Source organism: Nelumbo nucifera, chromosome 6, assembly GCF_055504915.1.
Source record: "Nelumbo nucifera cultivar China Antique chromosome 6, China Antique-T2T, whole genome shotgun sequence".
Taxonomy (NCBI): Eukaryota; Viridiplantae; Streptophyta; class Magnoliopsida; order Proteales; family Nelumbonaceae; genus Nelumbo; species Nelumbo nucifera.
The window spans coordinates 40,596,098-40,621,384 of record NC_142654.1 but is presented as its reverse complement, the minus strand read 5'-3'; the positions used below and the strand labels follow the sequence as shown (position 1 = coordinate 40,621,384).

Below are 25,287 nucleotides of genomic sequence, written 5' to 3'. Positions count from 1 at the left end.
ATATTCCCACAGGAGTAAAGCATAATTGTAATAATTAGTTTAGTTTTTACCTTGTAAGGTTTGCACAGAACAGCCCCTTTTTAAATATAAGCATTTTCTTGTTTTTTTTTTGTAGATTCTTTTATGTTTCTTGCCTTTGTATGCTTGATCAACTTCTAATTTTCCAAATTGCTTTTTATTGTTGTTTGTACACTAATAATTGATGCAGCACCACCTGTTAGATGAAAATAGGAAGAAGGGAAGAAGAAGAGAGGGGAGAAAAGACAAGTCAAAGAAGAATCATCTGTATTTATCCGAAACATAACATAATACAACCCAAAATATATTGTGACTTTATAAGAAACCTAGAAACTGAAAAGAAGTCTCCTTAGGAGAGGTAAGGGAATGATATTGCTCCATTAGATCTCGGTCTAGGTGACAACGCTCCTCTTTTGAAATCCAAGTAGCATTGGTGTCAGTATAACATTTCCATTTCACAAGATAACATTGACAACCACTTATTTTGGAAGTGATAATTTCATCTTGGAGAATACTCTCGACCTGGTTGGCATGGGTGCTGAAGGTGAAGTATTTTGGTTGTGGGCAGACTTGCAGGTAGAATAAGAGGCTCAAAGGTGCCTTGATAAGGAAGCAAATCCTCCAAATTGAAAGTTGAGCTAATTCTCATGTTCGAACGTAAGTTTATTCGCATTAGGTCCTATTTTTCAAATGATGCAAAATGGGCTATTGGCTTGAGTATATAACTTTTTAAAGGGGTGCTTTGGGTAACACTCATGACACACAGGAATACTGCCATTGAATTCTTGATTTCTATGATGTGCATTTGCAGCAAGTCTATAATTCTCATTACTTGAGCAATTTTTCAAAGGTGGGAATTTGATGTACATCAGGAACATGAAGTTGGTGATACAACTTTTTGAACAAATGTCCAACCTAAAGGTGAATTTTGAAAAACGTTGTGTAATGGGTGTGAATTTGGAGGGTGAGATCAGGGAAAGTGCTGGAATATTGGGTTGTGAAGTTTCAGGTTGGCCATTGAATTACCTAGGGATGCGTTTGGGTAATAAACCAAAGGAGAGTTTCTGGAACCTGGTGGTGGAAAGATTTGAAAAGATACTTGCCTATTGGAAGAAGAATTATCTTTCCCTTGGCGGGAGGATTACACTGATTAAGGGTACTTTAGCTAATTTACCCATTTATTTCCTTTCAATATTCAAAATTCCAGTAAAGGTATCTAACAGATTGGAGAAGATGTTGAGAGGTTTCCTAAGGGAGCCGAGAGAGGATAAAAGGGACCATAGGGTGAGTTGGGAGGTGGTGACAAGAAGCAAAAATCTAGGTGGCTTGGGGCTTGGGGCTTGGGAACATCAGGAAAAGGAATGTGGCTCTTTTGGGGAAATGGCTGTGAAGACTCCTAACAAAAAAGGAGACACTATGGGCTAAAGTAGTGGTAAGCATACATGGGATGGAGCAAAATGGATGGAATGTTGGGATCCGAGCTAGGACCACAAGTGTGTCACCTTGGAAAGCCATTCATGATCTACTTCCAACTTTCACCCTTCTCATCTGGTATGATCTGAACTCAGGTAACTCCATAAAATTCTAGGAACTTGGGTGGGGAATGCCCCTCTTAAGGGCGCGTTTCCTTCTTTGTATGCCCTTTCTGAATTAAAAAAATGAGCCAGTTACTTCCTTCATTACCCCTTCATCTTCCTCTTCTGGATTTAGGTGGAATTTGGGTTTGAGAAGGGTTGTGAGAGATACAGACTTGGAAAGTATCTCGATCCTCCTTAGTATTCTTGATAATGTTTTCTTGGACCCTACTAACTTGGATTCTAGAATTTGGACCCCCATCCCCACTGGCTCATTTTCTTGTGCCTCTTTTTTCAAAGTCTTATGTCAGCCCCCTAGTCTTATTGGCTCTCCCTTCCCGTTTAATGAGGTTTGGTGTAGACCAATTCCCCCCTAGAGTTGATAGTTTTTTCTAGGAAGCTTTTCTGGAAAAAATCAATACCGGTGATTTGTTCCAAAAGAAGAGACCCAAGACATGTTTATCCCCTCATAGGTGTGTTCTCTGTAAAGCGGATGGGGAGACCGGTTTTCACCTATTAGCGACTTGCCAGTTTGTTAAGTCCATTTGGGTGTGGGCATTATCCCTCTTTGGGTGTAGATGGAATCCTCCATCAAACTTGCAAAGCCCTTTTTCTCCTTCCTTCTTCAGGTGTCGAATGAAAAGGGGAAGGACCATGTGGAGATGTTAGTATGTTGGGCTCTGTGGGAGGAAAGAAATTCCAAGATCCTCTCTAAAGTAGAAAGAAGCAATGAAGAACAATGGATGACTTGTTGAGGAAGTGGGGTGAGATTGCTAATTGCACCCAGACCAAAACAGTCTTGAGTGTGTCTTGGACTCCCCCATCGGCCATTTTTTTAAAACTAAACTTTGATGGGAGTAGTTGGGGGAATCCTGGACAATCGGGGATTGGAGGTATGTTTAAGGATGAGAATGGGTTTGTTTCAGCCATGTTTTCAGGCCCAATTGGAGTGGATGACTCTCTCAGGGCTGAGATCTTTGCAGTTTTGGAAGGAGTTCAAAGAGCTAAGGAGATGAATATAAGAAGCTCATCATTGAAGGGGACTCGGAGGTGGTGGTAGGGTGGCTGAATAAAGAAAATAGCAGATTATGGATGTACAGTAATGAGAGGAGGAAATTTAGGTGGCTGGTTCAAGAGATGGAAGTTAAGATCAGCTGGGTGAAAAGATCAACTAACTCTTTTGCTGATGGGTTAGCTAAGCAAGGAGTTGAGATGGAGTCAATGTTTTGGGCACGTGTAATTTTTTCCTTTTTCTGTTCTTGGGATCTTAAGCTCCAGTTGGAAGATAAGAAAGTTTATCTTCCTCCTTGTAATTACTTTTGTGATTAATTAATGAAATGTTGTTATTGATAAAAAAAAATATCTTAGCAACTATAGAAGGGTATAATTTTTAGTATAAGATATTTAGAGAGGGAAAGAAGAGCAATTAAAGAAAAACAAAGGGGTAAAGACCCCACACCTGTTCAATTTAGTGAAACAAAGAGAGAATAATTGCAAGAAAAAGAAAATGAAGCCCTCCCATTCATCCTTCTCTTTCTAAAACCCTTGGCTCCTTTGTCGAAAAACCCTAAAACAAAACAGAAGTAATAAATATAGTACATGATAGAATGCATCAACACGCAAATTAATATGATGTAATAATAGTAATAATATCATAATAAGCTGTTCACTTTTTATTTTTCCACCTAAGCAACAGGCAGCATGTCACCTAGATAGACCTCTTTTTCATATAATATGAAATTCATGCTAGGCAGCTCTCAAGGGCATGTTGTTGCCTAAACAATGCCTTGACAATTTTTTTATCAGTGACAATGCCTTGACAATTATTTGATGTATCTAGGGATGAAGTAGACTCCATCCCCCCAACTCACCCCCACGAAAGGAAATCCTAAGAGGAAGAATTTGAAGGTCGATCAACAGCTGAGTGCAAGAATGAAGACCACGAGTGACGGGATAATCAATGCCCAAAATTTTATTCTCTAATCTAAGACTAAGGAAAAGGATCAACCCCAATCAAAAAAAAAAAAAAGAAAAAGAGAAAAAAAAAATTGCAATACTGCAAGGAACAATGTAGAAAAATGTGCCGAACATTTCCGAAGAAAAATACTGATAGTGAGTACTGATCATAGAAATGTGTCATCTGGGCCACGTGCTTAAAAAATTTGAAGAATGCATACTTCGAACCAGTGAACTCAATCATTAGATGTTTGCCCAACACAAGAATGGAATGCTAGAGCACAGTAATACAGGAAGACACTAACCAGAGATATCTGAAAAGCCTGTAACATGGTTGCTGGTTCTCTAGGAACATGATGATTGTTCATTATGTATTCAAGAAATCTTGCAGCCATTCCTTTGACATCCTCCTGCATTTAAAGCCAAAAAGATTAAAAAAATACTATTCCACCTACCAGAAAAAGTATTAATATTTCATCTCCAAGATCCCGCATTTCATCAAAGTCTCAGGGAAGACATAGACACATAAACAAAACAACTGCATGCCAGAAAAACAAAAAACAAAAGAAAAGAAACAACAACAAAGGTGCATTTGTTTCAATAGAAGGAGGGTGCAGAAGATTTTAGAGCAAAACAAATCACTCATGTTTTCAGCCACATTATGATAAAGACCATATTTTCAACTTTACATTGAAACAAATCCAGCCTACAAGTAAATGGAATGCATGAAGCAATAATGTAGTTGAGGCAAACCCCAAAACATGGTATAAATCAATGACAAGGAAAACAACTGATAGAGCTACCTTAAGAAGTCTATCTAGTCAATCAATGGTGCTCTAATACCATGTAGAATTGTAGATATGCAGAAATATTCTGTACTTAGAGGAGAAAAACTCTATGCTCACTTGCTCAGGGTGTAGAAAATCTAAAATCGATCTAGTCAATCAATGGTGCTCTGATTCCATGTGATCAACTTAGAATAGATTTCAGAAATAAAGAAAATAGTAGGGAAACAGACATCAAACGAGAATAGATTGAAAGAGGAAGAAATAACAGAAAAGAGAAGAATCTTTCATCTTTTTTAGTTTGTCAAGCATATTGTATGTTTGAAAGTAAGATATCTGATTGGTGGCGCATGGCACTTGATGATTAAAACTTCATGCTGAAGAGATGGCATCAGTAGGAGTGACTGAAGGATATTAGCAAATTGTGGGAGAGATTGGTTTGGTTGAAAGCATGTCTCGTAGGAAGGTTCATCAATACAGATCCTCAAGACATTGATGTCCTATAAGGGGCAACAAGAGAGTGGAGGATGAAGGAATTGGGAGTTAGAAGGCTAAGTGGAGGACTGTTTCTTTTCATGTTTCAAATAAATCACATGCAGATAATGTGCTGATGAACAAAGAAGATAAATCGCAGCAGAAGCCTAACTAGGGGTTGGGAGATGGATTGATAGAAGGTTTGCTTAGATTAATGTGTTTGGTATATCATTACATGTGCTGTACTCAAACCTTCATAACCATTGAAAATATATGTGGTTAATTCAAGAGATTTTATGCATGTAATAGGACCTGGAAGCAGCTTCAGTTTGCAAGGTTGTTGACTGAAGTGGAAGATGTGTCAGAGTACATATGAGCAAGAGAAGAAAGAAAAGAGAGAACTGTACAGGTGTGTCAAAATGATTCCCCACACCCAGAAAAAATATCTATATTAAAAGGTAAAAGGACCATTTTGACCTCAAGATACAAATAGTGTACAACGAGTATACAAGGAAAAAGACAAAACTAGTCCTCTTTGTCTCTACAACCAATGTCTCTATACTCCCCCTCAAACTGATGCCAAGGAATGAGTTTGTCCATAAGAAAGGTGTGCTGGGACTGTATCATAGACATGGTAAGCAAACCTGCTAGTAGCCCAGATGAGATGTGAGGAAGGGAAATTTGACCTACAAGGAGATCTCTGATAAAATGACAATCCATTTGAATATGATTAGCCCGCTCATGGAAAACAAGGTTGGATGCAATCTTGATAGCACTGAGATTGTCTGAAAAGAGAGGAACTAGAAATGCGAGATCAATATGAAGGTCATGGAGGAATGACTTGAGCCATACAATCTCACTACAAACCAAGGACATGGCTCTATACTCAGCTTCAATTGAAGATTTACAAACTATAGATTGCTTCTTACATTTCCAAGAAATAAGAAAGTCACCCCAGAAGATAGAACAACCCGTAGTAGACTGCCCCAAGTGTCTAGACAAGCAGCCCAATTAGCATCAGCATAGGCAAAAAGCTGAATTAAGTATAAATGCGAAGTATAGGGCACTGGCTCATGGATTTCAAAATTATTGTGGTTGCACACCATCCCAACTGAATTGTGTATCAACCATTATATCCCCATCAAACTATATTGTAAAAAAACAAGGTGCCATGGACATTGCCAACAATCCAATCTGACATGACTGTAATAAACACATTGAGATTGAATGATTGATAGACACTTCATTCAAGAGAAGGTTACAAGTGGAGAAATTGATCCTCCTTTTAATCAAGACTGAAGAGCAGCTAGCCAATTGCTTAACAAAAAGTGTTCTAGTAATGAATTTTTTTACCATAAAAAAAGATCGCTAAAGCAATGAAAGAAATCCACAATGAGGATATATATACATGCTAATTAAGAACTTATTTTTTAATTTCTTTCCTTTTTTTTGAATGGGGGTGGGAGCTAGTGTTTATATTGTTCAGAGTGCAAGAAAGAAAAGCAATCTAATCAACAATAACAAATTAAAATAGAAAGATAACTACTAAAAGAAAAAATTAATTAAAATGTTATCAAGAAAAGAAGATAATTATATGGTTTTTTATCCAAGATGCATACTGGAAGGTGAAGGATTTCACAAAGTTTTGAAATCTCTGGCTTCAATAAGAGGTGAAGACTCTTCTGTGAATCTCGTAATATTCTTCCTTCATCAGATTCAGAGGGCTGAACTTCAGGCACTTTTGTGGTATCATTAGCTATTTTGAAGAGATCATGCATTATGTGACTTGTTCTATTCATATTAATTGCTGACTGTTGAAACACTTGAGATCCAGAACCACATTGAATTGTGGTCATTTTTATAGGGAAAACAAAAGATGCCATCAGTTTGTAAAATAGAAACTTAAGCGAATCAAAGATTAGCAGGAAAGCTAAATCAATCAACTGTCCCTTCATTCCACAGCCAATAAACTAGAAAAAGTTTCAGAACAAAATAATGGACGATCCATAATTATGAAATACCAGCACAGACCAAAGTTTTACCTTACTTCCCCACAGGAGTTTCTTTTCTCTTATCTTCTACCCAAGGCCTGAGCAAGATTGGATCAATCATGTTGTTGACTACCTTCTTGCGCTTCTTTATAAGTTCATCACTTTCAACTTCAGCTTTTTTCGGTGATTCCTCAAAATATTGAACTTTTTTCCGAATTCTCCGAGTAGACCAAGAGGAGTATCTCCGCTGAGGTTCCTTTCGCTCCAGTATCTTTGCCCAAAATACATGTGGGATTTCATCAAACAACTGCCTTTCTGACTCCAGGTAAAGTATTATCTACAGAATAGGTTGTTCTACTCTGCTAAACTTTTGCAATGATAGAGCAGTTTCATGTTTCGTTGTCTTCATTATCACAAGGTAACAGCTTCAGCAGTTCCCCAGCCACATCATTCATGATTGACTGCTCAAAAGAAACATTTGACTCTGATGCTAGTGTTGTACAACCATGAAATTCATCCAATTTCTTGAACAAATAGGATGCACCCCAAATGAACAGCATATGACTAGTACTATGGTTTATATTCTGCACATTGATATCAAGAGTCATATCTTGCATTCTTGCTTTGACAGAATTAGAACTTTTCTTCCAAAGTGCAACATGAATATAAACGGAATACTTTTAACTGTTCAAACTGTGAATCAATTGAGATCCTTTGTAGGGCTCTTAAATCATTTAATGGATTCCAATCGCTACCAAATAAAATAACAGTATCAACAGAACAAAGTTTAATGCTTGGATGACAAGCACGATTTTCTAGTAAGAAAATGAATCTCCCCTGTTCCTTGTTAAATATATTTAAGGCAGCTTGCTTTTTTGAACTGAGCAATCCAATATCAACACGTTCATAAGAGTCTGCACCAAATCTATGGCGCAGGAAAAATATCTCCAATAGAATTCCGTCCAGATCCACCAATTGACTGCCATATGAAAAGCATCCAAGTGAGAACGAAGTCATACCAACAAATATTTGTTTGCCTTCAGTATAACCACTCTAGTAAGCATTATGAGAAACAAATGAATATAAAGAAAAAAATATATATATAGAGCAAAATTCATCAGTGCTACACACTATAAATTCATTAACCAGTTCAATCAAACTTTAACTGTAGCACAGAAATAGAATAAATTCTAAAATAAGAATGTATATAAATCATGCACCTGAAGAGGTTGTAGCTTCCCACTTGCCTTCACACCAACGTCTAAGTACTCTATCTCTGGAAGACCTCTTGTGAGAAAAGTTTGCAAAGACTGATCTACAAGATAGGGATGATCACAGCACTGCAAAAAGATCAACATAAGCAATATCAACTAGAAAGAAAGAGGAAATCTACCAAACAAAAGTAGCCATAAACAAATGCATAACAAAAAATGATAAACAAATAATCATAAAAAATCATACAAATAGAGAAAGCTGACTAGGGAAAATCCAAAAATTGATCAATGGTGCACATCCCTTGTGAAAAAAAAGGGATGTGCTTGACTTTTTCATGAAAAATCATACAAATACAGAAGGTGCTCCTATTAAAAGTACACAGGTGCATAGTAGTGCTTGACTTTTTCAAAGCATAATGTGTCGTTTCTTCACTAGGATTGTGCCCCCTTTTTCAAAAACGGGATGTGCTTTAATCACAAATGAACACAAAAATGTTAAACATTCAGCTAAAACAAAGTAAACAAGCCCATTCTAATGCAATGACATTAAATTTGTCCTAACATTCCTGACAGAAATAACAATCTCACAAAGGGCACCAACAGGATCACTTTTTGAATTTGAACGAAGTGACATGGAGTTTGCGAGAAGAGTAGCACAGTACAGCTCAAGCTGCACATTGGAAAGGTGTACAGGAACCCAATATTCTATAAACTTAGAGGAGTTGGACTTATGCTCAAATGCAACAAACTGCGCAAATCGCTTCTTCAGTTTACTCGTGCTGTCAATGGAGTCAGTTTTCAAACCATCACTGTTGATCTCCCCGCTTGCAGGATCAAGGAATGAGAGCAGATTGAGATACTCAGCTATACTATCCTGGAGAAGGTCAGAGGAAGTTAATAATCTGACATGCAATCACTGTTGTAAAGACATCACCTGGCTGCTGACCAGGTCAAGATATGCTCTGGGAATCACCTCAAGTAGACACTTGATATGGTATAATTTCCCATACACCTACACCTTGGCAACAAGGCACCTGTCTGGGCAGGGCATGCAACATGACAAGGCAGGTGCCTTATGTTAATGCTATGAAATTTAAGATTATGGGTGTTGATACACCATATGGTCCATATTAAATAGTGCACAAATTGAGTCATTATAGCTAATGGTGTGCTGCGCAACTTAATATTATAGATGCTATATGAAAGGGCATACAAAGTCACCGATACATAAGATCAAGTGTTTACAATAAAAGAAATCCATTGAACCACCACAATTTTGAACTCTAAAGAAGGAATTGTTGCAACACTTCTCTTTTCTGCTTTATGCTTCTTCCTCTCCTCCTTATTCTAATGACAGTGTTAGGTAACTGCCTAACTCAGGGACTTTTCGAGGAAGCCTGCCTCCTGAACGAGAGAGAGAGAAAAAGAAAGAGAGAGAGAGAGAGAGAGAGATTGAATTCCCAAAATCAACGATTCCTCTTCTGGCTTCCTTTCCTTATTTATAACAATTCTGTTATATCAGCCTCTCCACTTGTCCAGTTTGTTATTTAGTTTGTTCTAGTGGTTGGCTGTTAGTTACATTACTTAAAGGCTGACGTGGCCTTTTCTTGTACACTTGTCTCTCTATTCCCTTTATTTGTGTCTCAACAGTCCCTCCTCCCTTGAAAGCGACCTTGCCCTCAAGGTCAAGATGTGGAAATCTATTCTGTAAGTCCAAGTAAGGTTCCCAAGTTGCATCTTCAAGTGGGAGACCTGACTATACCACCAATGCCTCTGGTTCGATGTGATTCCCTTTGTGTATCCACCTGAAATCTGTTATCTGGGTGGGCTCAGTTTGAACTTGGCCATCTTCCGAGAATGATGGGAGGGTGGTTGTTGTTATTGCTTCTGTTTTTGGCAATTTTTTTAATAGAGATACATGGAATACAGGGTGCAATTTTGATGTTGCTGGAAGGTCAAGTTTGTTCCACAATCCGAAATGTGTTCCAATGTGTTCCACAATCCGAAATGGGCTGAAGTACCTTGGGCTCAGTTTGTTCCACCTGTGGCCTGCTACTGAAACTTGCTTGTATGGTTGTAGTTTAAGGAAGACTTGCTCCCCAATCTGGTGCTGGACAGGCCTATGCTTTCTGTTGTAAGAGTCTGCCATCCATTGTTGGGCTCGACGGAGGTGGGATTTGAGATCTTGTAACACCCTATCCCGCTGGAGGAGTTGGTCTTCCACTGCTGCTACTGCTGTAGACCCTTTCTCATATGGGAGTAGGGGAGGTGGGTCTCATCCATATAGAACCCGGAAGAGAGTCATTCCTGCTACACTGTGATACGTGGTATTGTACCACCATTTCGCCCAATAAAGCCACTTGAGCCACTGACGTGGCCTATCCCCTGCATAGCACCTTAGATAGGTTTCCAAACTCCGGTTGACCACCTCAGTTTGCCCATCTGTTTGAGGATGGTAGCTGGTAGATTTGAAGAGTTTCACTCCCTGTAGTCGAAAAAGTTCTGCCCAGAAACGATTCATAAAAATTGGGTCGCGGTCTGAGACAATAGTGTTAGGGGTACCATGCAGTCGTGCCACCTCCTTAGTAAAAATCTCAGCCACCATTGAAGCTGTAAAGGGGTGAGAAAGAGGGAGAAAATGGCAGTATTTGGTAAATCTATCAACCAATACGAGAATGACGGACTTGCCATAGGAAAGGGGAAGCCCCGTTATGAAGTCCATGGATCTATCTGCCCACACTTGTGTAGGAATTGGGAGTGGTTGTAGCAGACCTGCTGGAGACTAGGTATCAGCCTTATTTTTCTAGCAAATGACGCATTCGGCTATGAATTTTTGGACCAAATTCCGCATGCCTTTCCAATGGAATTGGGTGGCTAGTCTCTTGTAAGTGCGCAAAATCCCTGAGTGTCCTCCTGCTGGTAATGAGTGGAACACTTCAAGAAGCTGCTGAACATGGGTTGAATCCTGTGGTATCACCATTCGACGTTTATACAACAGCAAGTTATTCTCCACTGTGTACCCTGGGTGGCTAGTAGGGTCCTCTTGGACCTGTGAACGCAGCTTGTTCAGTTGTGGGTGTCTTTCAGCTTCTTCCCTTAACTGACTCATGATGGAACACGTTGGGCCCGTGAGAAGTAATGGAAATAGTTGTGGTTGGCGTGACAGCGCATCCACCACCTTGTTAGTGTGCCTTGCCTTGTATTTAATGACATAATCGTAGCCGAGTAATTTGGCTATCCATCGCTGCTGTTTTGGGGATAGTATGGACTGCTTCAACAGAAATTTCAGGCTATGGTGGTCAGTTCGTATGATGAACCTCCTCTCTAGAAGGTAGGGTCACCACCTCTGAACTACGAGAACAATTGCTATCAGTTCGCGTTCGTATACTGACTTGGCCCATTTTTGTGTTGTCATTGCTTTGTTGAAAAACGCTAGTGGCCTTTCTTCTTGCATGAGGATCGCACCTACTCCTTGGCTTGACGCATCACATTCAATGGTGAAGTCCTTTGAGAAGTTTGGAAGTGTGAGAGTCGATGGGGACGAGACAGTTGTTTTGAGCATCTCGAAGGCCTGTTGGGCCTCCCTAGTCCAGCAGAAACCATTCTTCTTAAGTAAACTTGTCAAGGGGGCAGCAATCAGTCCATATCCTCTGATGAATCGCCGGTAGTACCCTGTTAGACCCAAGAAGCCCCGTAACTCAACATTTTGAGGTTAGGGCCAATTTATCATGCTTGAGATCTTTTCCGGGTTTGCTGCTACAATGCCATTTTTTACTACGTGCCCGAAGTAGTGTACTTGAGTCTGTCCAAATGCGCACTTTGACTCCTTTGCAAAGAGTTTATGAGTCCTTAGTAGTTCCAAGGTGATTTGTAGATGTACTAGGTGTTCATCCCATGTAGCGCTATATACAAGTATATCATCAAAAAAAAAGTGTATAAATTTGCGCAAGTGGGGTCGAAATATGTCATTCATAAGTGCTTGGAACATAGCTAGCACATTGGTCAACCCAAACGGCATGACCAAAAACTCATAATGCTCCTTGTGTGTATGAAAGGCGGTCTTGTGGATGTCACCCTCATGGACCTGAATTTGATGATATCCCGATCCCAGGTCTAGTTTAGAGAATATGGTGGCCCGGCCGAGTTCATCTAGTAGTTCATTGATTACCGGTATGGGAAATCGATCCTTCACAATAATGTTGTTCAGGGCCCTATAGTCTATACAAAACCACCATGTCCCATCCTTCTTTTTCACAAGTAATACCGGCGAGGAGAATGGGCTTTGGCTGGGTTGTATAATTTTTCTATCAAGCATATCTTGCACTTGTCTCTCAATCTCTAGTTTTTGAAAATAGGGGTAACGATAGGGCCTTACATTTGTGGGTATCGTTCCGGGCAGAAATGGAATGCAATGATCATGGGCACGTCTCGGTGGTAGTTCCTTAGGCTCTTGGAAGATCACTGAAAACTTCTGAAGTAGTTGTTGTAGTTGTATGTGGGCTTCTTCGGATCTGCTGGAGTTACTTCCTTGGGCTAGAATTGGGCCATTCCCGTGGGAGTCAATCTGCATTAAAATGATGTGGGTTGGGTCTGTTGTCCTTGAATATGCACCTGTGAGCTGCCCACTTGAAAGTCCATTGTGAGACGGGCCCAATCACATATCACCGGCCCTAGTTGCCTTAACCATTGGACTCCGAGAACTACATCTGCTCCATTGATTTCCAAGGGATGTAGATCTACCTCGAACTCGTGTCCTTGTATCTTCATTTTTAATCTTGTGCACGTACTGTCGCACACCAGGTTGCTCCCATTAGTTACGTGCACCCGGAATGCTGTACATGGTTGGACCGGAATCCCTAGTTGTCTAACCAATGTTTGGGTAATGAAATTGAGAGTGCTGCCACTGTCAATAAGAACCGACACATGGCGCCCTTGTACTAGTCCAGTTACTCTCATAGTTTGAGAGGAGGCAAGACCGGTCAAGGCTTGCAGGGATACTTCCGGGTATTCCTTTGTCCATTGCCCCCATTCTTGGTTGTCCACTGGCTCGTCAATGTCTGCTGATTGCTCGACGTTTTCGGTTTCGGGCTGAAGGAAGAATACATGCGAGATCTTACAGCGATGGCTCGGTTCGAATTTGTCTCCACATGCATAACAAAGGCCCTTTTCCTGTCAGGCTTGCATCTCAGCCCAGGTTAACCTCTTGGTTGAGCCGGGGCCTGAACCAGAGTTGGCTTCCTTGCTTGTGATTCCTACTCCTGGTCTGGACTCCAATTTACCCAAGATACCCGGTTCTGGATTCGGTATACCTAGTCTGACCGCAGCTCCCAAAGGTCGATTAATCCTTCTTGCTCGATTCAGTTTGTCTTCATGGAGTCGAGCTAAGGCTGCTGCGTCAAGAACGGTGGTGGGTTGCATGGCTTTAACCTCTAGCCGCAATTCTTGCCTAAGTCCACCAACAAAACTGCCGACAAGTGCGTTTTCTGGCCACCCTTGCACACGCACAGCTAACCTTTCGAACGCCATCTGATAATCTTGGACGGAGCCAGTCTGTCGTAGCTTAACGAGGCTTTCATCATAGTTTTCAAAAGCCAAGACTCCAAATCTCATGGTTAAGGCATCGGTGAAGTCCACCCATGTGGCTCTTGGGTGTCGTTGCCGGTACCACTGGTACCAGACGATCACCTCTCCTTCCAGGTGTGCGGAAGCTAATGGAACACGATCAGGTCCCTGCGTATCGTGGTAATCAAAGTACCTTTCGGTTCACAGAAGCCAGGACGTGGGATCTCCCCTGCGAAGACGGGAAACTCGATTCTTGCCGTTCTTGATCCGCTTCAATGACTGGTGTCACTGTGTTCTTCCTACCCTTCCCGATTCGGCGCAGGTGGTGTCTGTTCCAGTTGCTCAAGCAAGGATGCGAAGCTTTCTTTTATTTCTTTGACGACAGCCGATAATCTTTGCATTTCTCCTTCCATGTTGTCAACCCTGTTCTCCATCGCGAACGACCTTGTGCTCGGCATCTTAGCTCTGATACCAACTTGTTAGGTAACTGCCTAACTCAGGGACTTTTCGAGGAAGCCTGCCTCCTAAACGAGAGAGAGAGAGAGAGAAAAAAAGAAAGAGAGAGAGAGAGAGAGATTGAATTCCCAAAATCAATGATTCCTCTTCTGGCTTCCTTTCCTTATTTATAACACTTTTGTTACAATTCTGTTATATCAGCCTCTCCACTTGTCCAGTTTGTTATTTAGTTTGTTCTAGTGGTTGACTGTCAGTTACATTAGTTAAAGGCTGACGTGGCCTTTTCTTGTACACTTGTCTCTCTATTCCCTTTATTTGTGTCTCAACAGACAGGAAGAAAAAGTAGTAATGTAGTACAGAGAAAATAAAATAAAATAAAAAGTGACCCTTCAATTTTACACCCTCTCTCTTTCTGTCTAAACAAAGGTTCCACTAATAAAGTTGTCTTTTTCATTTTTATTCATCACCCCTTCCCCTTTTTATATCCCTCTCTAGTTTCTTTTGCTCTGAACAGGAGCACCACCCTTAGGGATTTTTCATTTTTTTTATTTTACCATTTTTTCCCTCTCCGCTCTCCCCTATCTATTTTTCCTTTCTTTTTTATTTTTTTATGGATAACCAGGAATCATTTCATTAGTAAAAACAATAATGCACAGTGAGGATTAAAAGGGGTAAAGATACTCCAAAAGTACAGATATTACACTTGGGCCCAGTGCAGTTGTAAGTTTTAAAACTACCCTAGCACCTAGATGAGTCTTGCCTTGGTACCTTAATTATTATGCCTGTAACAGAGAAAAGCAACAGAAAAGCATGAAGAAACAAACACCTTTACTTGACCACTAGCAACAAGAAGCCTAAAATCAGTTGTTAGCATCTTAATTTGTTCCATGTGCTTCGACACTCTAATTTGTTGGCACTCATCAACTATTATAGTCTCCCATCCCAAGCATTCCAATGCTTCTAAATCCTGCAGAAAATATGTAGAAGTAAATTAGATCTCCATCAATTATGAAGAAAACAATTCCAAAATCATTTCAGATAACAATAGTAAAGAGAACTACAACAAAATCCATTAGTCCAACTTAAAGTATCAAGACAGCACCACTTCTGATAGACCATTATGCACCTTTACTTGTTGATAACCAATGGTAAATCAAACACCTGAGAATAATGGTTTCTTGGCCCAAGTCAACCAGAAAAAAGATGCCTAAAGGAACACATCTTTTCCTCCCCTCATCCTAAAGTCACTCATCCATGAGGGAACTATATTTCTTTTCCATATCATAAACCATTTTAAAAAAGCAACACAAATAAATCCATAAGTACCTCAACTATAGTCTCTGGCAGTGATAAAAGTGCTTGGAACATTATGCAACCACCTTCCTCATAAAATTCTAGTGACCATATACTCTTCCTGATATCTTTGCTCTCATTGTAGACCACAACATTGAAACAAGGTGCCAAACGCAAGAAGTCGGCCTCCCATACAGAAAGAGCAGTTGGGGTAGTAATAATGAGGAAAGGACGGTGTACATCCAATTGTAGTGATAAGATAAATAAAATCACCTTCATAACCCTCTCCTGCAACATAAAATACATCAGGACCAGTTGGAGTTGATGATTCCAAGTCATGACGTTAAGAATCTGGATTTCTGGGACTATTCAATTAGTATTTCTGGTGCAGGAGTACAGCAGACCCATGACCCATTTGCCAACCATAAACATTGGGACCATCTATAGAGAAATGAATGCACCTTTTAGTCATTACCTTTAAACCCATGCAAAACACACAAATATTTAATCTTCTTACTTCCATATCACACCTACAATATGAAAACAATCAGGGGAAAGAAAAGCCAATACTATGTGCAAAGAGTTCGCATCACTGCCCCACCGTGTCTCACCCCACAATCGCCCCACACGATGTGTGGCTGACACCTGTCCAGTCGCACGCGATGGGGCGTTCCGCGTGCGGGGCTAACGGGATGAACGTTAGCCCTGCCCGTTAGCCCCAAAACGAACTTAAAAGAGCTTTAGTCTGCGACTCTGTGAACTTTTCCCATATTCCCGCCCCTTTGAAGCTCAAATCGAAGGCTCTGACCCCCCCCCCCCCCCCCCGTTCTCTGCCCGAGCTCGGATCTCTGCCCCATCTCTGGCACCGGCGGTCGCTCCGGCCATCAGGTAAGTTCTAACCTTCGTTTTTTGTCTAGGGCTTTGGCTTTTTCATTAAACCCACCTTTGATGTTTTGTTTTTCTTTTCAAACCAGAGACGTTTTTTACCCTCTTCCACCTCCCCCTCCAACACCGACAATCGCTCCGGCCACCGTTTTTTGTGTGGGTATTTTTCATTTCAAGAAACCAATGCTCTATGAAGAAAAAACCAAGGAGTCTACTAAATCCAACCTCAAACACTCAATCATTTTTGTGAAAAAAAAAAAAATCTGTTTGATGCATAGTCATAAAATCAACCATACATCAACATAAAATCAAGCTTAAGTCATTTTTGTGCTCAGTGGATCTCTCCTGTAAGGAGTCTACTTTTTCCACCTTTTCTGGTAATCTTTCTATGGTTCAACCATACATCAACTGATTAATTCCCAAATGCCCCTGCATGTATCAACCATAATGACCATACGAAAACACAAAGAATGGTATTATCTAAATTCTATGCTCGGAGATGTGACCGGAGCGATCTCCAGTGTCGGAGATGGGGGCAGAGATCTGAGCTCGAGTAGAGAACGGGGGTCAGAGCCTCCGATTTGAGCTTCAAGGGAGCGGGAATATGGGAAAAGCTCGCAGAGTTGCAGACTAAAGTCCTTTTGAGTTCATTTTGGGGCTAACAGGCGGGGTTAGCATCCATCCTGTTAGCCTCGCACACGGGAATGCCCCACCGCGTGCGACTGGACAGGTGTCGCACGTCGTGTGGGGCGATTGTGGGGCGAGGCGCGGTGGAGCAATGATGCGTAGTCTTATAAATGCGGAGAGGTGATGACTAGTCATTTTGGCCTCTCTAAATTTAAGATATTGATGCAATCTCAGAAAAATAACTAAGATATTGATCCATTTACCAATACCAGTTTTGTTTTTTATCAATGTTTTTAAAACCAACACAGAAATGAAACCGCTTTTCCATCCAGGTGGTGGTTCAGCAGTTCAACTTATCTGGATTAAATGGATCAACCTGTGAAACCATAAATTAAATAAAAATATAAAAAATAAAAATATAGAAAATAACATAACATTTGCGATAAAAAGAGCATGCCATTTTTTTATCAGCAAAGGAAATTTTATTAGAATAAATATTACGATTTAGTACAAACAGGTTGGAACATTCCAACAGCGCAGGATTATGTTACACTTCTGCCCAAAACAAGTGCTGTCTATTAACCCCTTGTTTAGCTAGTGAACCCACCATTCCATTTGTAGTTCTTCTCATCCAATTGCACTGATATTCAATTCCCTTAGGCTCAGTTTGGAAAGAGTACAAATACAAATATGTACAGTGCAAATACATACAAAATAATGCAAAATATAAGGTTTTGCACTCTACAAATTTGTATTTGTACTCCTTGGGCAGGCTCTTTTGTAATTCCATTCTGATTATTGTGAATAAATTATCAATCATTTATCAAAAGAAAATTGTATTTGTACTCTTTCCAAACTAAGCCTTAATAAGCAATCTATGTTCAGAAAAGCATGCTTGTAGAGGTAGATTGTTGCTCCCTATCCAAGATATCACCAATTTCAAGGCCTCCTACTTCCAACTGTTGGAAGCCAAATTACTTTGCTAATCTAAGTCCCTTTAGCAAAGCCATCATTTCAGCTCTCCGGAGAATCTCCCGCTCCAATTGATCCTGAGTACATAGCCACCACCTTGCCCAAGGTCTCTCTGAACACAACCCTAATGCTTTCTATCCCCGGCTTGCCCATGAAACTTCCACAAAAAGCATGCCTTCAATATTATATATTCATCATTTTAATAAAAAATAAGTGTGATAAATAAGAATGTAATAGCTCTTTTTCAGGGCTGAGATCTTGGTGGCTTTGGAAGGGGTTCAAAGAGCTAAAGAGATGAATATTAGTAAGTTGGTTATAGAAGGAGATTCTGAGGTGGAAATGGGTTGGTTAAAGGAAGACAAGAATGGGCTTTGGAACTACAACAATGAAAAGAAGAAATTTAAATGGCTGACAGGGGACATTGCCAAACAAATAAGAATGTAATAGCTCATTTCTAATTGTTTTATTTTCTCTTTGGGTGGCACTTAGTCTCTTTTGGGGGAGTCCACATGGTTTATCTCCCTTTCTTGTACTTAAAGTTCTTTAATGAAAGTTTTTTGTTAATGATCAAATAAAAAAAAGTGTTATAAATAAAAATTATGGTTATTAATTATGGAAATGTCTAAAAAATAGAAAAGAGTAAATGTTTAACCCATGGCCCACTGACAACGTCAAATGGTTCAGCAGTTCAACCAACAGGGTCATTGAGTGAAATATACCTAAAAAACAGTTTAGGTGATGTATCAATCATTTTGGCTGTGAGTAGTTAAAAGCATTGGTTGACAGAAGCAAGTACTGGTAGTATGGTACAAATGATACACAGGCCCACTATATTTAACTTTTCCTTGGTCATATGGGTTCAGACCTAAGTATTATGAGGAGACTACCTACAAGATATAGTTTGCAGGTATTCTCTCTCTCTCATGCATCTGTGAGAGAGAGAGATGGCATGCTTGTTTCATCTCTTCGTTACATATGCAAAAGAGGATTCTGCATCTTGGTGTGTCAATGTAAGGGGTATAATTGTAAATATGATGTTCCAAGTCCATCACAAGTAGACTCATAGGCACATGTTGACTCGTGAATCCCAGCCTAGACTAAGGTTTTATTGTAGTACTGATGCTAAGTGGTTTCTGGGAGCATATATTCTCTCTTGTTTAACCATTAATCTGTATGGGCTTTGAGTGGTTCATTGTTGAGAGACTTTCAGATCATTCTTGATTGATGAGGAAGAGTTCCTAAACAACCATATAGATATAAATATATACACAAGTGTCACACCTAACCACTCATTCATGTGGTTAAAGAGCCATCAAATCAATAGCTGATAGCCTTGCTGGGGGGAGAGTGACAAGAGATGGTTTGTCACTTATTCCAAGGGCCCCACCACACAGAGATAAGAAAACCTTTTATACATCTTTTCATATATTTTTTTCATGATATACAGGGAATTCTTGGCACTTTTGATACCATTAAATCCTGTGGGTAGTTCATATTAGCTCACACAGTACATATTCTTTTCCTTTCTGTTTTTTATTCCTGACAAAAAGAATGTGAAAACATCCATGCAATATGGAAAAACTGTAATAGAGAAAGATTCATAATAAAATCTGATGTTGGAATAGGTGCATTCTTCAATCAAAGAACTTGGACTAAAATTTGTATATTGTATGGCTGTTACTTCCTCATTAGTAACTAGGAGAGATTACTTACCAAGATTCCTCAGGCAGAATAGTCCAACTTCATCCATCTTTATAATTTTCTGAAAAAAAGCAAAATGGAAGTTGCACCCACATCAACTATTCTGATGGAAACACTTTCACTGGAAATTAAATACACACACAGACACATAAATACATGCATGGGCTCACCAGCATGCAGACACAGATGTGTTTCAAACCTAAAATGGCTTTATAAGGAAAGGCTAATGATGATCTAGTAGCCACACCAGCATCCCACCCATTTGCTAGCACCTCATGGATGTACCACGACTTATCGAACTCTATTGAGAATATCCATAACCATTTACCCTACAGAGCAAAATTCCTTCCCACCAATCTACCCAACCCTGATCTCCCTTCCTACTTTGTTATTCTAGCTGTAATCCAATTGATCAAGAGTAGTTGTGTTAAAAGAATGACCATGTTGGCTTTTTTCAATAGCATATCTTGCTCATTTTCCGCAAGTCATCATACTTTTTTCTTGATAAGATATGTGAGCATTATTTACCAAGGTGTGTTCGCAAACCTACATTCATAGCCAGAAGCAAGCGAGATGAAAGTAAGCTATCATTCCATAATCATTCTTAGAACCGCAGAAGCTGCCAAAGAAGAAAAAAAGAAAACAAAAGTTATGCAAAACTGAAGCATTAAATCATGAGGAACATTAGACGATTCATTCAAAGTTGTTTGTGACGCTAGAAGAAAACTGTATAATAAGTGTAAACACAAATGAATTGTGCAAGTATCTAAATAGGATGCTTTGTTACAATTCTTTTAAATTGCAGACTCATTACATACCATTTGGAAACAGTGAAACCGAATTCAGTCCATAGGAACAACAAAAAAAAAATGGGCATACCTATCATAACTATCATATACATACAACTACCAGCATTTTTTGTGGATGAGAAAACATCAAACATCTCAACCAGAATAAGAAACCCAAACTATGTATACCAATATACAGCTCCTATGGTAAAGGCATAAATACAAGTTCTTTGTCCAAATTAAAAAATAAAGCAAAGCTATTGGAACAATTTGGCAAGAGATATAATCATAAATAAACAGCATATATATGAGGAGGTAGCCAGATTTCTTACCAAGTATAAATTAAATTAAGAGGTTTGTGCAATGTTTGGTTCACTCCATAGCCTTTCATTGGCTAACCTTTCTCATCCCAGCAAAATCAAGCCCTAGTGTCAAATAGAATCATCTAATAAGATACTTCCATTCTTTATCTCATTGTAAATCTCTAAATCTTTATCCAAATCACATTATCTGCACTACCCTGTAATAAAGAAGTATAAGTTACCTAATTGGAAGTGTCTTTTTCTCATCATCAGGCTGAGAGTTCTAAACAAATGTTTGGTTCACTCCATGTCATTTAGTTGACTGACTAACCTTTCTCATTCTTGCCACTACCAAACCCTAGTGTCAGATGGGACCATCTAACAAGATACCTTTCTTCTTCATCTTGTCGTAAACCTCTCGAGCTTTATCCAGATCATGTAATCTGCGGCACCCATTGAGAAGAGAAGTGCGAGTCACCTCATTGGGAGTGGCATTCTCTTGTATCATTTCATCAACCAACATAAGAGCAATGTCCATCTGATTCAATTTGCAAAACCCATCAATTATACAGGTATAAGTAAAAACATCAGGTGAAAAGCCTCTTTCTCTCATTTCAGTGAACAGTTGCCAAGCTGTGTTCATATTTCGAATTTTACAAAACCCAGCAATAATTGTTGTGTAAGCAATTTTGTCAGGCATCAAATGCTTTCCAATCATTTCCTTGAACAAATTTAGGGCATCATACACCTTGCTACAATTGCACAATCCACTGATCAGATTTGTATATGTGATGGCATTGGGTGAGATCCCATCTTTTGACATCCTTGCATACAACTTTAAAGCCTCCTTTAGGTTTGACTGTTTGACAAAACCATCAATAAGGGTACTATAAATAACAACATCAGGAACTAGACCCCTCTTTAGCATCAAAGGGAAAAGTTCCCAGGCACGCTCAGATTTCCTTTCCTTGCACAGTCCATTGATGATTGTGTTATAGGTAAACAAGTTGGGAATAATACCTTGGTCTTGCATTTCATCCATAAGTTTAAAAGCTTCATCAACACGCCCTTCCTTGCAGTACCCATCAACAATAACAGTACAGGTCACAGTGTTAGGTAGTATACCTCCATCAAGCATAAACTTAAACAGCTCCAAAGCTTTCTCCAAGCACCCTATCTTGCAATAACCATGGATCAAACTGGTCCAATTGATAACATCAGGGGGTAAGTTGTGTCTGAACATTTCTTCTAGAATTCTATTGGCAGAATCCAATTCCCCTTGCTTACAATATCCATTAATTAATATGTTGTGAGAAATCTGGTCATGCTTATAACCAGAAGAATTGAGCTTATAGAACCAGTCTAGTGCAATTTCCATGTGTCCACCTTCACATAGACCATTCAAAATTGAGCTAAAGGTAACTATGGAAGGCCTTATTTTACTGCTTTCCATTTCCTTCAGTAAATTCCAACCTTTTAGAACATCTCCCTTCTTGCAGAACCCATCTATCAAAATGCTGTAGCTATAAACATCAGGTGATATTTTATCACTTTTCATTTCTTCCAAAACCCTTGTAGCCTTGTACACCTCGCCTTTTTTACAGAAACCATATATAACAGCATTGTAACAATTACTATTGAGAGGTTGATTTCTATTTCTCAAGTCATGGAGGAAGTCTAATGCCAAGTCTGCATCTCCAGCTCTACAGATTCCATATAGATATGTGCCATATGTGACAACCGTTGGACGCACAGCACAATTCTGCATTTCCACTAGGATCTCATTAGCTCGCCTAATATCTGCCTTGTCCTGCCAAAGACCTCCTTTGCAGTAAAAGTCCATCAAAATAGTGTAAGTGTAAACATTAGGATGTGGCCCATAGTTCTTCATTTCATCAAATAAACTAGTAAGGAATTCTACTCTATTTCCTTCAGCCAGATACTTGAGCAAGAAATTGCACGAGGACACATGAGGCTCGAGCCCAATGCTCTTAGCTTGCACGAATACATCAACTGCATTCTCAAGCATCAAAGACTCTGCAAAAATATTCATAAGTACTTCAAAAACAATGACAGATTGTTCTTCCCCCGATAAATTCATCAATGTGGGGAGCAAATCAAACATGTCATAACTGGCTTCCTTATAAAAGAACACGACCTCCCTCAAGAGACCAGATGCTTCCCTGCGCATTCCTGCTGATGAGAAGATGTGTATCATAATCCCAAATGCGTGCATAGATCGATGAAATCCATACTTGTCAACGGCTTCTGGGAACCGTATCTCCCTTGCACTTCTCCAACTCAAGGAATGAAACACTCGAACTACCAATGGGAACAACTTACACTCCGTGGTGGCATATGAATTTTCACCGGGAACATTACTTACATCAGATACGGAATTTTGGAACAAAAAATTCGAATCAAACGCGTGTTCATACAACAATGATGCCGAAGAAGCACCAGAGTACGCTCTGAATAAACATCTTTGTCGAAGAAGAGTTTGCCTCCAGAACAATCTGAGTTCAGCTACACTCATAGATAGGGTTCCGTGGTGATAGAAACCCGGTTGAACTAACTGGTTCTTGGAAATAAGCAAAGTCCCATCTTTGTCGGATGGCTACAGAAAATTTGGCGTTTGCACATAAATACAGTGTGATGGCAAGAGAGAGAGAGAGAGACCATCACCTGGTTTCGGCTTTGCCTCTAAGCTGCGCAGGGAGGACGTACAATCATCCCTTCGCTAGACCACACCGAGAGAGAGATCTAAGAGTCTCCGTCGAGAAATCAACCCTTCGCTAGACCACACCAAGAGAAATGAGAGATGTGAGCGGCGAGTGAGTGCTGTGTTATCTGCTTGGAGGGTGACAATAATGAGTTCGGCCTCAGTCAGGGCAAAGACAATATTCCGAATGCAAGGTTGGTACGGCAACGACGGTTCGTGCTTCAATTTTTAAAATAAAGAAAAAGGGTAAATTACAGACCCCCCCAGACCCCCCCCCCCCCCCGTACTATGGGGTCAGTGGCAAATATCCCCTGTATTTTAATTTCCAGTAACCCTAAATTTTTATTTTGTAACAAATACCCCTTAACCGTTAAGTCAGATGACGAAAAATGTTAAATTATTAAAATATCCTACTAAACTTTTTCTATTTTCCTTTTTTGCCATTTTTTTTTAAAACCTAATTTCCCAAAACACATTTGATCGTCATTGGAAAAGAAAAGGAACAAAAATAATCTAACTTTAAGACCGTTGATAGGAAAACAAAAGAGAATCCATACTCTCTTTCTGGCATTGTTCTTTTTGTATCAGAAGAACACATCTCCAAATTCTCATTTTCTTCATTTGGGGTGCTTGTCTATAATGAGAGATAGCTTCTTGTTTCAGCAAATACGCCATACAAGTGAATGACTCTTCTTGCGGAGGTAGTTCAACGCAGGGTTGTCGTCCTCTAGTATCATTGATCCATTTGATCCAAAATGCAGATGCAGTCACTTGTATCAACAAGAAGTTCAAATCGGGTATCCTGCCGGGTGCCCAGTTCTCTCTAGTATCACGAATAGAACATTTCTCAGGCAACCCACTGTATTCGACCAAAGAGCAATTATGCAACAGTGAGATGTTTCACGACATTTTGATCAGATGTAGCGGAGAAGAGGGGTTGAAGCATCTGGTGTTGTCAGTTTGTATCAATAAGAAGAAGGTCATTCGAGTGAAGAGGTCACAATGGAATTTCAGGGGAAACCAAACCATTTATTTTTGTTGTAATGGAATGTTAGCGAAGAAGGTTCCTCTTCCTGCAATTTAGACAAATTGATCCAAGATATAAACTCAATGTGCATGCGTGTTTCTTAAGCATAATTGTGAGTTGAGATTATGTGTGCGGCTTCTGTGTTACTAGTTTAGATTATGCATATGGCTTCTGTGTTTTGGTTGATTTCTGGTCATTTGCATCTCAAATTTACTGGTTAGTGTTTTTCAAAACTATTGAAGGGCAGCAAGAGCATAACTGAAAGTCAATTCATGATAAGTTTAAGCCCAGAAGTCCAATATCAGTAGTAGGGAATACTGACTTCTAACTTTTTTTTGTTGCAGAATTTGAAGGAGCGCATGATTATTTTTGATGTCGTCAAAGGCATCAGTGCAAAGTCACTTCTTGGATCCTATGTGTTGTCCTCTTTAGATTCTCGGTACATTTATGAACCGAGTTCCTAATGGTTCTTGCTTTTCCCGTATCTATGGTGGTTTGGTCCAAGATATCTTTCTCACCATTCAAATAAATAACAAATGGGTAATTTGGGAATTTAAAAAAATAAAATAGTTAAATAAAAGTAAAATTATCCAAAACCCATAATTACAATTCTCTTAAACCCACCACAACTTTTCAAAACGTCCAAAATTCACCATGTCAGTGAGATAACGATAACTTGATTAATGGGCAACATTAATTTACCATTTTACCCTTCATTATATTCGGTCCATTTTTCAATATACCAAAATTACCCCATCAATCTTCAACCTAAAACCAAGCATTAGTCGCTACTTTCTTTTTCCATCAACTGTTGCTTCCCCTTCGTAACTTGAAGAAGAACAGGATGTGCCTGAGAAGAAGAACAGTCCACAACTTCTCACCAGTTGCTGCTTTTCTCACCTTCGTCTGAGAAGAACGGTCGGATGATCATGAAGACTAT

At 39.6% G+C, this 25,287-nt stretch overlaps 1 protein-coding gene across 25 annotated transcripts; it reads right to left on the bottom strand.

Annotated features, from left to right (window-relative positions):
- Positions 1-23,522, bottom strand: LOC104610640 (uncharacterized). 25 transcript variants are annotated; one of them, XM_088890466.1, is made up of 11 exons: positions 20,841-23,522; positions 20,629-20,721; positions 20,059-20,127; positions 19,521-19,569; positions 15,357-15,611; positions 14,857-14,997; positions 8,019-8,138; positions 6,850-7,777; positions 6,427-6,629; positions 3,854-3,958; positions 1-214 (listed from the first exon to the last, which is right to left on the bottom strand). In XM_088890466.1, exon 1 carries the CDS (start codon positions 23,132-23,134, stop codon positions 20,963-20,965), a length of 2,172 nt encoding a protein of 723 aa, XP_088746592.1. In that variant the 5' UTR covers positions 23,135-23,522; the 3' UTR covers positions 1-214; positions 3,854-3,958; positions 6,427-6,629; positions 6,850-7,777; positions 8,019-8,138; positions 14,857-14,997; positions 15,357-15,611; positions 19,521-19,569; positions 20,059-20,127; positions 20,629-20,721; positions 20,841-20,962. The 25 variants fall into 25 exon arrangements, with proteins under 25 accessions (XP_088746592.1, XP_088746588.1, XP_088746590.1 ...); XM_088890464.1 differs by lacking the exon at positions 1-214 and adding an exon at positions 263-3,159; XM_088890462.1 differs by lacking the exon at positions 6,427-6,629 and having other exon boundaries at positions 10-214.
- Between the last annotated feature and the right edge of the window lie 1,765 nt (positions 23,523-25,287).